This window comes from Oncorhynchus keta, chromosome 32 (genome assembly GCF_023373465.1).
Source record: "Oncorhynchus keta strain PuntledgeMale-10-30-2019 chromosome 32, Oket_V2, whole genome shotgun sequence".
NCBI classification, from domain to species: domain Eukaryota; kingdom Metazoa; phylum Chordata; class Actinopteri; order Salmoniformes; family Salmonidae; genus Oncorhynchus; species Oncorhynchus keta.
Window position 1 is genome coordinate 2,751,998 of NC_068452.1, and position 17,130 is coordinate 2,769,127.

Consider the following 17,130-nt stretch of genomic DNA (forward strand, 5'->3'; position numbering starts at 1 on the left):
ATTTTTTCGGTCCAACACTGAAATGAATGCTAGGGCATGGGAGACGAGTAAAAAATGATCATATCGGCCATCAAAATTATTCAAGGTTTACTTAACAGGCTGAGAGGGATTCAGTGAAATGAAGTTACATTTACCTATCCTCAATGACAACCCCTCGAAAGCCCCAACTATTCAGGCCTACTTGAGATGCAAGCCACCTGCGGGATTCGAGTCTGTGAGTATGTGTATGTGTGGGGTTTTCCTCCAGCCTCCGCAGGCCCATGGGATTAGTCCATTGGAGAGAGGGCGAGAGGTCTGCCCCAACGTTGCCTGATGAGACACTTAAACCCTGGGAAACTCACACCACCCTCCTAGGGCCGTTTGGTGCTAAGGGGTCATCTGCCTTTCTAATGCCCCCTACCCCCCTCAAAACCTGTTCATTACCCATTTCCCAGTAAAGGGAAGTGACATTGAAAAGTAGGCTTTACTTTATTGCATCTTTTAATTGGGCAGCCTTCACTTTCTCATTTTGCTCAAAGCTTAAACACGGTTTAAAAAGGCCAACCCCAAGTTAGCTTTAAAAGCTTTAACGTTTTTCTTGTCACCCATATATCCTGGTGAAATCCACAACCGTGTTGTGGTCTGATTGTGGCTCTTCCCCAATCAACCTCAGCACCGTGAGACTGATGGCTGGAGGACTTGTAATGTGCTCGTGTCTCGACTCTCAGTATGTCTCAACAAGACCCAGGAGGTTTCACAAGCCTGCCCTAAGAGCCAGTCCCGTTGCTGCAGGACGGATCCATGGCGGTATGTTATGCTATGTGGGTCCTTCCTCCCTTCAGCGGAGAGATGACCCCTAACCATGTTCAGCCCGTGCTCGTATAGCCTTCAGCTTGCCAACAAAACACAAAAGGTAGGATGGATTTTCCACAGCGTCCTCAGTCACTCATCTCTCTATCCTTGTTTTGTCTCTGGCAGAAGGTATAAGAGGTTGATTAAAGATTGGCACAACTGCAAACAAAAGCCTCAGGTTCCATCAGTACACGTATAAGAAGATGTGAGTTTGCTGCAGGTAATTCATCTAAATGCTGCAACTCCAAACAGTTAAAATCCCAACAGCAGCAACATCTTATGTTAAATCCTCAAATTAAACACACATCTTAAATCAGGATTCTGCCCCCACTGTGCATAATCTGGGATGTTTCTTCTCTTATGAAAGTATGTCAAGTATGCCCGTCTCCTTGTCAAAGCCAGTCTTTCCCACCCATAGAAGAACAGAAGGAAGACATAACACTCAAGCCTGGGCTTTGGACGAGCTGGGTTCCAAAAACAAATAAAGCCCAGGCTCAGGAATCATCAATACACACCCAAGAACAAGAGGAGAAACCCTCCAAAAGATGTGTGGCGTGTTCTAGTTTCAATTATTTCTTTGCACGAGACAAAGACAAGTGTCAAACAAACCAGGAGAAAAGAGGATGGAAAAAGGAGGAATGGAGCGGGTGGGGACAACCAAACTATCCCCCCAAGCATTGGCACTGTAGAGAAGAGAAGGGATAGGGAGAAAACATTGAGATAGATCGCAGACAGATATGTGTGTGAGCGCGCAAGTGAGAAAGAGAGAGCGAGAGAGAGAGAGAGAGACTGACTCCTGGGTAAGCACAATGTGCCCGGTGACACTAGTTCTGAGATCTTCAAACAAACCTTCCCTGGGTGTCATGGTAACTGGACAGAAACGGCATAAACTGTTATATTAGCTGAGCGTTCATCGCATCCCCAGATCTTACGGTTGTATCCCCGCGCCACTGTTTGCCTGTTAGTGGGGGCCTCCGGGTGCAACAATGCGACCATCTCCAAGGTGACGGGGACTGGCGTTTACAAGGCAAACATAGCTTGACGACGCCAACAAGCTTTGTCTGACATTCCCGTTCTCGCTGTACGGTAGCTAGCCTAGCGACCTCCCCTCTCTGGCATATCTTTTTCCCAGCAGAGAGAAAGAAGCAGGGTGGCCATTGAGAGAGGAAAGCCGGGCTTTGTAAAGGCTAAAGACCAAAGAGCCGAGTTAAACAAATTAAAGGGGATTGGGGGGTAATGGTGAGGGAGGGCCCCATTGACACAGCATCACAGCTCCTCTTTAGCTCTGTAAACCACTGAACTCCATCAAAGACTGGTTACAAGAGAGGGTGGTGCTGACTTACTACACTACAGACGGGCTCCCGGGAGTCCTTTGAAAGTGGTACCAAGAAAGGCTTTTTGACTTACTACAGTCTGTACTACAGCCTGACTCTTGGAAGCCCCTTTCACAGAGTAAGGGACTGCGGATTGGATATGGGGACCTATGTGGGACTGTTTTCTATAGCAGAGAGTAGTAGACGTGAGAGACAATCCCCACGCCACTGTCTGGTATTTCGGTGTCATCAATGTAGTTGTTTCTGGTCAATTAAGCAGCATTGAGTCTGCTTCCGGTGGGCACAGCAATGATATCGCTGAATGGACTACGATGGATGGAGCCACTCTGAGAGAATCCAGCTTCAGATGGTTCTGATAGGAGCTCTTCAACACGATCTTTAACCATCATGAATGAGATTATAGGACCGAGACTCAATATAACACATAACTGAGTGCATTTGGAGTTTGGGTCTGGCTTTCCCATTACTGAAGGTCTATGCTCCCTTTACTAGGCCATTCACAGCACGCTGAACTGTACTGAGAGCTGCAGAAAGAGAAAAAGGAGATGGGACCGATGGTTATAAATCTGGATGAGAGACAGACTTATCACAGTTGGGTTAGGAACACAGAGCAGATCAAATGGCCTAACAGACCGCAGCGACCCTGGAGAAGAAAGAGAAAGAAGATGTGCTCACCGCAGGAAGCCGACTTAGTCTCCACCAGCTTAACCCTTCGTGTCTCGTTGCGGATCCGGTCATCCGTCTTGTCCACCAGGTGGGTGAGGTCATCGATGATTTCTAAGAGGGAAAGAGAGAAGTGACAAAGTTAGTTGGAACGATGCTTTAGTTCAATATCAGTTAAAGTACATCTCAAAGACCACCATTTTCATTTTTTTTAAAAGTATGATTCTACTCTCGGCACTCGCTAATAAAATCACCCTTTATAGAAACGCTACGGACTTGGAAGGAAACGGAGCCTATATAGGTGCTGTCGGCAGCCTCAAACAGCCCTCGAGACAAAAGACGAGCGATGGGGGGAATGTGTGAAAGCACTCTTCTCCCTTTCAAAATCGTTCAGTACTTCCTGAATCAATGCTGGATGTAATCAGTGACTCTACTGTGTTTTAACGGCTGCTCGTGGAACAGACGCCAGCCGGGGCGCTGCTGCAGTACAGTAGGCCTTCCTGTCTTGAAGGCCGTCCAGCTGGAGGCCTGCGATTCATAACGACGAGTTGCCATGGTGACACGACAGCCATGGTAGTCTACAACTGCTGGAGACCACCCGAGACCACGACTTAGGTCACTGCCATCCAACACTACAGCACAGCAAAATCCCAGCAGGCAAAACTGGTTGACATGATTGTAAAACTGGTCATTTAAAAAAAGTTGCATTTCAACCAGTTTTGCTCCCTAGGAAATGCAGTGAGCATTTACATATTAAACCGCTTCACTCGCTGCAAGAGACTGTTTTTGTATGGCATTGAGTGAACTGTGTTTCAGCGGCGAGAGCCTTTGACAATGTTCCCACTGCTGTACTTGCTATTCAACTCATAGGCAGAGTAAACCAATTACTCAACAATGAAACACAAACATGAAGAAATATCTGAAGAAATATGAGCGAAAAAGTGTCAAAACAGCATGGCTCATTGATCGAGTGCTACATTAAATTATTTATTGCTAAACAGAATCTAAATGATCCATTTCGTCTTTAGCGTTTGGGGGTACGTCTGTAGCTGTGTGGCACTGGCTCGTCGTTTGTTCAATTCAAGCCTCGATGATAGGTCCTCTCCAGTCTCCAGCAAACCTTTGACAGAATAAAAGAAAAGCTAGGGGCACGAACAGTGACGTGTTGTGGACTTGGGAGAAAAATACCAACTGAATGGACAGAAACTCTGTTCACATATTACCCGATTTGGCAAGTTGGAGTTTTTTCAGGAAAGGAAAGCAAGTCTTTCACCTACAGGTCTCCTTTGGCTGCCAACTCAAACAAGCTGCTTCTTATTTCCAGGAAACTACCTGTTTTCTGATGTCTGAGACAGACATACATGGCTAAGAGAGGGTTTTCTAGCAAGTTACAAAATTACTCCAAATATAATTTTCATCCGTCCTGCGTAACATCAACTAGGCTAAATAATGAAATTCTCACGAGTGAGTTCGAAGGTCATAATCAGACTATTCTTATCTCTAGGTAAGTTGTCTTTCCTAGTTTCGAGACACCCCTTCGCCAGTGAGAAAACATGCTTCGGTAAGTGGAGTCATCAGTGGTTGACTGAACCTGCTTTCGGCCCAACTCAGATAATTAAGTTGGGGATAATTTGGGTGAGGCGGGTCAGGCAGAGTCAGTTTTAAAGGGGCAAAGTGCGGAGCAGAGAGGAAAGGGGTGACTGAGAGACGTGAGAGGGCCATGTGTAAAACATCTCCTGGGACATCCACCTCATCCTAGCATGAGGCAACAATTTATGAGCAGCGAAAAAGAGAGAAAGAAACCAAGAGACGGTCTTACAAGTTCGACCAGCTATCCCTTGGGATAGGTACACAAAGAACGAACCGACTCGCTTTCCCTCTTCGCATGCCGCACTCCAGAGACATAATTCCCAATTTCCTAATGTAGCACGTTGCTCCGATACATGACAGCTGCTCTCCATGGCTCGGACCGGGCCTATCAGCCACACCACAAAGCAGGCCCTGTTCCAAAACTAAGGTTGTTTATTTTAAATGTTATTACACTGGATAAACCTCCAAACCCACAGTGTGGGAGAGAGCACAGAGTCATAGGCTCATACTCACATAGTAATGTCATCCGGTGCACTGTAAGTGATGGCTTGCAACCCCCCCCCTTCACATTGGTAAGTAGAGGAAGCCATCTTTCTAAACTCTGAGCAGGCACCTAACGCTAGCATCAGGAACAGTGAAATGTGTGCTGAGGTCTGCAATCACCGCCCTATCCCGCACCCCCCTTTCTTCCCGCTAAGAGATGGATCAGCTTAATATTGCGTAAAGATAGTTGCTTCCATCAATGTAATTGTCTGCATCATTTCCAATCCCCCGTATATTTTGGGGGTAAATATATATATATCCATATACATACACGCATGCATACATATATACACACACATACCTATATAGACAAACATACTTTTTAAAAAAAAATATTCCTTTATTATTCTCCGCAAACCCTACCACCCTTCCCCCGATTGGAGTAAACCAATAAACACTTAGGCTTCTACCTTCAGTTTATACATCTTATACACATTTTACAGACACAATCTATTTCACAATGGTTCTATTTTGTTCGTTTTTAGTGCTTCCTCTATTCCTGATGTCCATCCAGTTTGATTTCTATTTGTAACTGTGCTATTTCACAAAGGTCCTGAACCGATATACATTTTACAGATCCCGTATGTTTTACATTGGTTATCTTGTTATTAGTCCCACCCTTCAGCTCCATTCAACCCCTCCCATCTGTCTCTCAACATCATCCATTTTGGATTTCTACTTGCTATATATTTTTCAACTGTGCTGTGATGCTTCACAAAGGAATTGAACCTTTCTATTCTCATAGCTTCTACAAATTGTAAATTAAAAAGAAACATTTTTGCTAAAATTATTATTATATTATTGATTGATTGACTATGGCTTTTCAAATCACCCAGTATTGCTATCTGTAGTGTTAGTTCTAGGCAAATGTTGTAATTCTTCAGTCATTCCTGGACCTGTGACCAAAAACGAGCTACATATGGACAACACCAAAATAAATGATCTAATGACTCTACCTCCTCACAGCAGAATCTGCAGAGCTGGGAAGATTGTATCCCCCATATATATAACATTCTATTGGTTGCAAGAATTTTGTATAGTAAATTAAATTGAAAAATACAACGTTTTGAATCCGGTGTTGTTTTGCGTATCAATTCATAAACCATGTGCCATGGAATGGGTACATCGAAAATCTCTTCCCAACTCTTTTATCCCACACCCCCTTACTAAACCCCCTCTCCCCTCGGTCGTCAAGGACAAACAATGGTAAACGCGCTGGTCCAACAGAGCCTTTTGTCAATGTCAGTGATGAGGCTCTCTTTAGAATACAGCCCACAGTCAAGGTGAGGCATTAGTACCACCTCAGAGACAGAAAACACACAGTCACACATTCTCACACCGAAGAGTCTGCTTAGACAGTATCTCACTTTGAGAATTCAGGAGTACCACCTCAGAGATAGAAAACACACAGTCACACATTCTCACACAGAAGAGTCTGCTTAGACAGTATCTCACTTTGAGAATTCAGGAGTACCACCTCAGAGACAGAAAACACACAGTCACACATTCTCACACCGAAGAGTCTGCTTAGACAGTATCTCACTTTGAGAATTCAGGAGTACCACCTCAGAGACAGAAAACACACAGTCACACAGAAGCTTCTTAACTTAAATGAGGAGAAAGTTGGCGAGACACAGCTGTTTGTGTCTCGTTACCATTCAGTGTGCAGCACATCAACAAGTTGAATGAATGGATTTCTCCACCCACACATCCCCACAGACTCAAACCAATGTGAAAGCCCAATCTAAAACAGCAATCTAAAGTTGACGGAAAAACTCTAATCAAAGACTTTAAAAAATGCAGATAAATGGGCAACGAGCCATCGATTTTCCACCTTTTTTAAATGAAGGGACAAGTGATTGCAAGTCAAAGGAATTGGTAAAAACAAACAAGAATAGTTTCCTTCACAATTAAGACAACTTCGGTGTTCTTCCTTCCCTGAGGAAAGAGACATGAATCTATCAGCGTCATAATATACACAAGTAACTAACTAGACTTTTCTTAATTAACCTATGCAAACATATTTATGTCCTTGTTCCAACATTCCCCAAGAAAATGTAGGAGGCAATTGGCAAGTTCTTAATGGATACCGACTGTTTCCATTGTCACCTCATTTGTTTAGCTAGAAACACAATTAAAACCTCCAGGCGCAATCGCTTGGGGGAAAGACCGGGTGGGTGGGTGGTTGTTTGGTAGCCAAAAGACAGAGACAGCAGTGCTGTTGAGATTACACGGATGTGTCAACTGACAGGCCAAGTTCACAGCTCTGGAAAGAAAAAAAAAAGAAGAGACTTTCCTTCCCAAACTTCCCAAACACAAATAAACAGCGCAATCCTGTCTCTTCCAGAAGGGAACACGCCATTGTCACCTTGGTTCCCTCTCTTTCTATAGCTCTTTCTCAACTATATGCAAAGAAGGGAAAGCACCCTCGCATGAGTTTGTTTTCAGATTGTATCACTTCTCTGGTCTTTGTCCTGTGTACAGGTTGCAGAGGAGGAAAGGTGTAGGCATGCCCGCGAGTGATGTCATTTGACACAGTAATTCCCTAACCACACTGGTGCACCGTAGGACACCTCCGACCACATTCTTCTGACGAAACATGACGCCGCCGAAGGATCTGGAAAACAGATGTTGTTCTGCAATGACGTCACTCACATCTTTACTTTCTCCTCCGCGGCCGACTACACTGCGCCCTCTCAGAGTCCCATCATTTCCCGTCCAAGACAATTACGCTGCTTCTCTAAACAATGTTCCTGATTGCCTTTAGATCCAATGCCAGCTTCCTGTCTCAAGACACAATAGTTAACAGGTTCATTTCCATCCCTGTTGGATGGTCATCTGGATGGAGAGACTGAGAGACTTCCTCTCCTCTGCACATAGGGAACAGTGAGTTCTAGGATGAACGCCTTAGTTTCAGTATTGGACGGCCAATTGTTTTGGGAGACCAAAGAAGCAGAAATCCCTTTGAGGAATAGTGTTTGTCATGGACAATGTTCTCCTTCCGTGTCCTATCACTGGCTCTGGCAATGAGATTTTCCTCTCAGACGACACAGAGCAGAAGACTCACGTCATTCTCCATTTCCTTGTCTTGCGTCTCAAATCATGTCTCACGCCTGCAAACAAACATTGGAGGATTGGAGGATATGATCTCAGGCTCCAACATTACCGGTTCTTGCTCATCCAGATCCAAGATCCAACTTTATTACACAACTGTGAGCAGAGCAATACTTATGGTCCGGTAGTAACAGAAGCAAGGAGGCCATTCGGGACCAAAGGAGCAGAGCTGGGGCCTTGGAGCCAGTTACGAAATGGAATGGAGTTCGTCAAGGGGCAGGAAGTGCAACTGAGTGAAGCAATGGTTCAGGTACTGGGGTCTGTCAACGCAGCATCCTGGGAGGGATTTCCCAGTCTCACCCCTCACAGGATGTGGTGTTGGGCCATGAGCCAATAGGCATCCAGTACCACCAACAGGAGCTGTCACGGCAGAGTGTGTAGAAGAGGCAAAGCAGCAGCAGTCCTTTGCCCCGAGTGTCTGTCTGCCCCCCCCCCTTCCCACCCAGATGAATGAGAGAGGACTTACTCCCTTCCCCAACCTTCGTCATATCCCTCAAAACATCCAAGTTGCTGACTTATTTGTACTGGGTTTGCTGTTGCGGCTTTGGGGCACCATTCTAAACAGTGACACCCCACTGGCTCCAGGACACGCTGTATTAACTGTGTGTGTTATTGTAGGATGCCTTCCCAATCCGATGGCCTGGGAGCGCACACACACACACACACACACACACACACACACACACACACACACACACACACACACACACACACACACACACACACACACACACACACACACACACACACACACACACACACACACACACACACACACACACACACACACACACAGAGAAAGAAAGAGAGAGAGAAAGAGATGCTTATTTTTCAAACACAAACAGACTCGTCAGGCACTCATCTCGTTGCACTTACCCGAGTGATTTCTCCTGAGGATACGACAGACAGAGCGCTCCACTTTACACTCAGAATCCTGGGCCCCTGTAGCTAGTTACCCACCACGACTGTTACCAATTGGCCCCAATGTAGAGAGAAGAGGTTTCTGGTTGCCAAGCAAAACACAACACTCTGTCGTTACTGGAACTTCACTTGGCGCACATCGTGTACGCAGAACTCTGCTTGGATAATACACTGTAGTGCCGCCGCAATTACACTATTTACAAGAACTTGCGCCTTTCCATCAAAGTTTTTGTCCTCTTTTTATTTTTTAAACTTTCCCGCCCCGATGCGCATTGTAAACAAGTGAGGATTAGTAAGGGCTGCACTCACAGCTCTGAGCTTTCTGACTTTATAAACTGACAGCGAAACCCGGAGAGAGCAACGCTGAGCTGGGGCCAATAAAAAAAACTAAAAGGAGCCATTTTGGTTTCAATAAGAAGGACTTGGGTAAAGAAACAGTGCAGAACATGTGTTTTGGCCAGTCTGACATGTGGGAAGTAGAAGAAATAAACAACGCCACTTTCTTGTCCTAACAACCATCTAGCGTAGCTAGTAAAAAAAAAAGAGCTGTCCGTTTATTTGTTCATAATGGAGTGTCTATTGAGGTTTTACAAGAGTACTTGCTGATGGCCAGTTAATGCCTTGATTTCTGAAGTGGATCCAAAACCAACAACATGCCTCAAGACACGTTTATTCATGATAAAAAAATGTGACCACAAAAATAACAAAATCAACAATAATAAAAAATAAACACTACATTTGGCCTGTTAGCGTTGCTTGTCCAATGAATCTGATTTATAAATGGTTTGTAAAGCCTCTAAGGCTCTTAGAAGCTGAGAAGTGTAGTGTAGAACGGACTGCTTATGAGAGGGGATCGATTGGCCTCAAACCAAGGCATTGACAAATGGCACCTTAGGCCCCCATGAAATAGCCTTGCCATGGGGTCGGAAATGTGTGTGTGTGTGTGTGGGTGTGTGTATCTTCCTCCTGTGTGTGTCAGTCATTGTCTGTAAGCAATAACACACTCGCCAGGAGCTTTTTGGAGCTGAAGCATCTCCATGCGTTTCCTCCCAGCATCTGGTCTTCTGAAGTGCCTCAGCACATGTGCATAGATTAGTCTCACCACAGGGTTGGAATTGCCCCTGCCTCCATGAATCCACAGCCCTCCACCGAGCACGACGGGGTCCCGTACCATTTACCCCCATTTACCCAGAAGATTTGCCGTCAGTCTTCACGCGGACACCCAAAATGGAGGTCGGGTTGACGGATGACTCTGTTTAAGGTGGAACCTCCACTAGAAAGAATGCACTTGAAAGAGAAGCCATAGACATCCCCACCCCTGAGCCTTTCACTTTGACGGGGGCAGTCCTATCCCACCGCTGTGCCCTTGCGTTGACGAAATACAGTTGATTTTGGGTCCGACTGGTGTTAGCGAAACAGGAAGTCAGGTGAATTACGGCAGTGGTTCTCAAACCTCTCCTCAGGGTCCCTCAGCCGTTTCACAATTTTGCCGTAGCCCTGAATTAGCTCACCTGACTCGCTTAGTCAAGGGCTTGATGAATAGTCAACAAGTTGAATCACGTGTTCTAGCTCTGGATTAGATTAAATACATGGAATGGCTGATGGGGAGAGGTTTGATTACCACTGGATTAGGGAGTCCAGCAAAGGGCCGTAAATAGGACTGCCTGGTTTAACCACATTGTAGAAGGACAAGGTGAGGGGCTTATGACCACTTGGAAAGACTATGTCTGTCATGCTGTACGATCATGTCATTCTGCTGGGGTTCTCTGGGGGTGAATCCATCAAATAACTCGCTTTCCAATGGAACGTGCAAATCCGAACCATTTCGAGAGTGAAAATGCATTGAGCATTTTTTTTCTCAGGTAAACGTCAACCCTCCCGTGCCGAACGTCGATGTTCTTGGAGCCTCATGGAAGTTCTTGGAAATCATCTCAAGGGACATACAAATTCAAATGATGCCTCTTTAAAAGAGAAGAAACCCAAAGCGCAGGTCAGGCACACAGAGGAACGTAGTATACTGGCCGGTTGCCAGATTCTCAGAACCAAACCTAGGTCTTTCATACCCACCAGGCCGCAGCCATTCAGGATATTGCTTCAGAGGGTTGCCAGATTTTTTATTTTTTATTTCATCTTTATTTAACCAGGTAGGCTAGTTGAGAACAAGTTCTCATTTGCAACTGCGACCTGGCCAAGATAAAGCATAGCAGTGTGAACAGACAACACAGAGTTACACATGGAATAAACAATTAGCAAGTCAATAACACAGTAGAAAAAATGCGCAGTCTATATACAATGTGTGCAAAAGGCATGAGGTAGGCGAATAATACAATTTTGCAGATTAACACTGGAGTGATAAATGATCAGATGGTCATGTACAGGTAGAGATATTGGTGTGCAAAAGAGCAGGAAAGTAAATAAATAAAAACAGTATAAAAACAGTATGGGAATGAGGTAGGTGAAAATGGGTGAGCTATTTACCTATAGACTATGTACAGCTGCAGCGATCGGTTAGCTGCTCGGATAGCTGATGTTTGAAGTTGGTGAGGGAGATAAAAGTCTCCAACTTCAGCGATTTTTGCAATTCGTTCCAGTCACAGGCAGCAGAGTACTGGAACGAAAGGCGGCCAAATGAGGTGTTGGCTTTAGGGATGATCAGTGAGATACACCTGCTGGAGCGCGTGCTACGGATGGGTGTTGCTATCGTGACCAGTGAACTGAGATAAGGCGGAGCTTTACCTAGCATGGACTTGTAGATGACCTGGAGCCAGTGGGTCTGGCGACGGATATGTAGTGAGGGCCAGCCGACTAGAGCATACAGGTCGCAGTGGTGGGTGGTATAAGGTGCTTTAGTGACAAAACGGATGGCACTGTGATAGACTGCATCCAGTTTGCTGAGTAGAGTGTTGGAAGCCATTTTGTAGATGACATCGCCAAAGTCGAGGATCGGTAGGATAGTCAGTTTTACTAGGGTAAGCTTGGCAGCGTGAGTGAAGGAGGCTTTGATGCGGAATAAAAGCCGACTCTTGATTTGATTTTTGATTGAGATGTTTGATGTGAGTCTGGAAGGAGAGTTTGCAGTCTAGCCAGACACCTAGGTACTTATAGATGTCCACATATTCAAGGTCGGAACCATCCAGGGTGGTGATGCTAGTCGGGCATGCGGGTGCAGGCAGCGATCGGTTGAAAAGCATGCATTTGGTTTTACTCGCGTTTAAGAGCAGTTGGAGGCCACGGAAGGAGTGCTGTATGGCATTGAAGCTCGTTTGGAGGTTTGATAGCACAGTGTCCAATGACGGGCCGAAAGTATATAGAATGGTGTCGTCTGCGTAGAGGTGGATCAGGGAATCGCCCGCAGCAAGAGCAACATCATTGATATATACAGAGAAAAGAGTCGGCCCGAGAATTGAACCCTGTGGCACCCCCATAGAGACTGCCAGAGGACCGGACAGCATGCCCTCCGATTTGACACACTGAACTCTGTCTGCAAAGTAATTGGTGAACCAGGCAAGGCAGTCATCCGAAAACCGAGGCTGTTGAGTCTGCCGATAAGAATATGGTGATTGACAGAGTCGAAAGCCTTGGCGAGGTCGATGAAGACGGCTGCACAGTACTGTCTTTTATCGATGGCGGTTATGATATCGTTTAGTACCTTGAGTGTGGCTGAGGTGCACCCGTGACCGGCTCGGAAACCAGATTGCACAGCGGAGAAGGTACGGTGGGATTCGAGATGGTCAGTGACCTGTTTGTTGACTTGGCTTTCGAAGACCGTAGATAGGCAGGGCAGGATGGATATAGGTCTATAGCAGTTTGGGTCCAGGGTGTCTCCCCCTTTGAAGAGGGGGATGACTGCGACAGATTGATCCAGCAGCTCCCCAGCATGGCCAGGTGCCACTGAACAATGAGAGTGTGATGAGCATGAGGGTGCCAGCAGAAAAACGGCAGAGGAGCACGGGACCCATCATGGGCATGGACCCACAAAAACTACACTACCTTACCAAGACCTTGGAGGAGGAGGTGGTAACACATTGAAATGGGGGAACATTTCACTTGTGCCTCCAAGTTTAGAGCAAGGTGCTAAGAACACCAGGATTGTGGGTTTCCACAAGGGCCACATAAACTAAGAATTGGTTGACAGTTCTGTAAATCGTTTTGCATACAAGTGCCGGCTAAACGACCATGCTGTTATCGTTATTAGGGAAAAGCGGAACAGTACAACTGCATCTGTGCCCTCTGGACCGATTTCAGAGGGCACAGACGCAGTAAGCATTAGGTTGTTTCCAGGATCTAGCTGGCCTGGCACAGCAGTACTGTAAAAACACCCTGTAGGTATTGTCAATGTAAACACCACCCGCGGAGACTATGTTTCTCACCAACAAAACAAATCTGGACTAAGTTATACTGCACCCCTGTGGAGCTGAGCGGAGCTTCCCAGCAGTACACAGAGTGTGTCTAACTGACTGCTAAGAGTTATAGTGGGACTTTGATGTGCAGACAGGGCCTGTTTAACCCGGAACAAACACACACACACACACATTCTGCCAGGACCCTTGTCTGGGTCCAGAGTGACGATTCACCATCCATAATAACGTCCCTCACTGTCCATTGACAGTGGAGAAGGAGAAGGAAACATGTGTCTCAAACAGAAAACTATGATGGAGACGTTTTATTATGGAAAACCGATTCCACCGCCAGCTGTTGTTTAGCCACTCGGAGTACAGGAATGTGTAACAAGAGACAGTTTTGGTATTGAGTATTAAAAAAGCGCTTTGCATGCTGGGCTTCCTTTAGCATGATTGCCCTTTAGAATGGTTCCTTACATGTCCCAGGGCTCCGAGTCCCTTTAACTTACCACAGTGCATCTGAAATCTGCTGCTGATCTATGCTGTGAACTGGGTTCAAAGTTTTGATTGGATCAGAAGAAGTCCATAACACCTCTGATAGGGGTGATATCATTGGCTTGTAAACGTTCCATAGCATTTCATAGAAAGACTAAAATAACAGCAAGTAGGTGAAATAATAAAGTCACCTTCAAACATACACAACATGTTATTTTCCCTTCTGAAAGCTTCCCTGGAGCTGTTTTTATTTATAACTCTATATTACTTTCATTTATGATACCATTATAAACTGTGGGTTAGAGAGAGAGAGAGAGAGAGAGAGAGAGAGAGAGAGAGAGAGAGAGAGAGAGAGGTAGGCGGGCAGGCAGGCAGGTAGCGAGAGAGAGTGAGAGAGAGGTAGGCGGGCAGGCAGGCAGGCAGCGAGAGAGTGAGTGAGTGGTGAGTGAGTGAGTGAGTGAGTGAGTGAGTGAGTGAGTGAGTGAGTGAGTGAGTGAGTGAGTGAGTGAGTGAGTGAGTGAGTGAGTGAGTGAGTGAGTGAGTGAGTGAGTGAGAGAGAGAGAGAGAGAGAGAGAGAGAGAGAGAGAGTGAGCGGGAGCGAGACAGTGAGCGGGAGAGAGTGAGCGAGAGAGACAGAGAGAGAGAGTGAGTGAGACAGACAGAGAGCGCGAGAGAGAGAGAGAGAGAGAGAGAGAGAGAGAGAGAGAGGGGTAGGCGGGCAGGCAGGCAGGCAGGCAGCGAGAGAGAGAGAGGGGGTAGGCTGGCAGGCAGCGAGGCAGAGTGAGAGAGTGAGAGTGAGAGTGAGAGTGAGAGAGAGAGAGAGAGAGAGAGAGAGAGAGAGAGAGTGAGAGAGACAGAGAGAGAGAGAGAGAGAGAGCGCGAGAGAGAGAGAGAGAGAGTGAGGGAGAGAGTGAGCGAGACAGACAGACAGAGAGAGAGAGGTGGAGATACTATTGTGGTAAAAGTCCCTCTATTAAAATGTTTAAAACCCACAAACTTGGGCCGTGGCAGGACTATGTTCTGTTGTAGCTCACGCCAGAATAAATGTTTGGGTACAGTGTTCCTGAAAAAACATCCATACAGGAAAAATACCCCCCTCCCCACGTAGCTTCTGGACACCAAGGAAGGTATTTTACCACCAAAACACACACCAATACATTCTGCAATCGTGCACACACACAAACGGATTCACGCACATACGGACAAGTGCTCACGCACACACTGTTGTGAGAAACAGACAGGCGCGTGCACACACACGCTCATGTACTTAACATACATAAGCGCAACCTATCTAAATGCCATCACAAAGTACATAGGAAATCTAAGTGAAAAGAAGAGGGGTTTAGGGGAATATTATGCCGCAATCGTCTCCACAGCTGCGAGTGCAGATGCTGTATAATTACAGAATGCCCTCACCGCTGATGAGGAACACGAGTAGGTGGTGATCGCTTACAGATAGGGAAACCACCTCTAAAGTGCAAAACAAATTAACAAACTTTAATTGACATTTACGACTTTCCCTCCTCCCAAAACCTCCCTTCAAATCCACAACTCAGTCCCCACAAAACCTCCCATTTCATCATCAGAACCATCTCAGCTGTCGTCTCCGCTACTGCCCACTGGTGGCGATGTAGCTGAATTACAGCGCATTGTACCGCACAGGGCAGCACACTGACCAGACAGTCAGTATCCTCAACTGGCGTGGATGTGTGGTTACATGTTCTTGCCGTTGTGTTCAAGACACCTCTGTATAGATCAAATACGGTTATGTTGTGACTGAAAGGTCAAAACAGTAGTGTGTACAAAGGCTGATGTTCCTTCCTATATGGCCTCGGCTGGCAGAGAGCCATAGAAACAGAAGCTGCCATAGGGAGGGAGCGGTAAGATGAAACACCGGCGTGCCCTGGGATGTCGAGATCTGTATCTGTCTGGACTCTGTCCTCCAGCCAGTATCAGACCCCATCCACACGCCAGTCAGTGCACGAACCCCCTGGGAAGACTATTCAATATCATTCACCTTGTGTCTACTGTACTTCACCCTGACAACAGAACACAGACAGGTAGGTACAGTAACACAGTAGGTCTCCTTTGCTCTTCCGCAACATTTCACTTTGTGTCTTTTAAAACAAACACTTTGCTGCCGTGGATCCTAGCATAACATACACCGAGTGTATAAAACATTAGGAACACCTTCATAATATTGAGTGGCACCACATTTAGCCCTCAGAACAGCCTCAATTCGTTGGGGCGTGGACTCTACAAGGTGTCGAAAGCCCTTCCACAGTGATGCTGGTTGACTCCAATGCTTCCAAAGGTTGTGTCAAGTTGGCTGGATGTTCTTTGGGTGGTGGGCCATTCTTGATACACACCCAGCAGCGTTGCAGTGCTTGACACAAACCAGTGCGCCTGGCAGCTACTACCATACTCTGGTCAAAGGCACTTAAATCTTTTGTCTTGCCCATTCACCATCTAAATGGCACACATAGCCAATCCGTGTCTCAATTGTCTCAAGGCTTAAAAATCCTTCGTTAACCTGTCTCCTACACCTTCATCTACACTGATTGAAGTGGATCTAACAAGTGACATCAATAAGGGATCATAGCTTTCACCTGGATTCACCTGGTCCGTCTATGTCACGGAAAGAGCAGGTGTTCCTAATATGTTGTACACTGTGTATTATTACTGTTTACTTTGTGGGAATTCTGCCTTTCTCTCATGACGTAGGCCTCCAGAAAAAAAACATTTTTTTACACAGCCTGGTTGGAAAACGGAACAGCAGCCACCTAGAATCAAATTGGAACAGTATTAAGCCAAAACCATAACAGATGAGAAAAATAAGATGATTGGCTAGATCAAAAGGACTTGGTTGTTCATCTGAGCGTAGGCGATCTGAGAGACACAACACAGAGAGCGAACCTTCAACGTTCAACGAAACGAGGCTAAACGAGCTCATTTGTGAGGCCAAACTGCTTTTGAAGCTCGCCGTACTATTACAGGGAGGGAGCCGTGAAGATGACTTTAATCAAACCTTCCACTCCATGTGTTTGTCTTGTGGATTTCACACATAGAACAACAGATCAAATAGAGTGGACAGAAACAGGATTTCCTCTTTTGAAGCATTTCAAAAGCCTTATCTTGGAAACAAGGTCAGATAGGTGATACTCATCCGCCGCAGTTTCAAATAATCATATTGTGATTCAAGCCTTTGAGCTGCTCTTTCAGTCTCTGATTGAGATCGGTTGTCTCTGAGGGTTACATGATCGCCATTGGTCAAACCATGGTGTTAACTCAGATGAGTA

The 17,130-nt window shown here is 45.9% G+C and overlaps 1 protein-coding gene across 1 annotated transcript in view; it reads right to left on the reverse strand.

The window, feature by feature from the left end:
* The window catches only part of LOC118389308 (syntaxin-8-like), a 53,390-nt gene that overhangs the window by 6,411 nt on the left and 29,849 nt on the right, over window positions 1–17,130 (reverse strand). Inside the window, exon 7 of the mRNA XM_052490328.1 lies at window positions 2,841–2,942. Within this exon, the coding sequence (XP_052346288.1) occupies window positions 2,841–2,942 (102 nt within the window). The remainder of the gene's footprint in view (window positions 1–2,840; window positions 2,943–17,130) is intronic.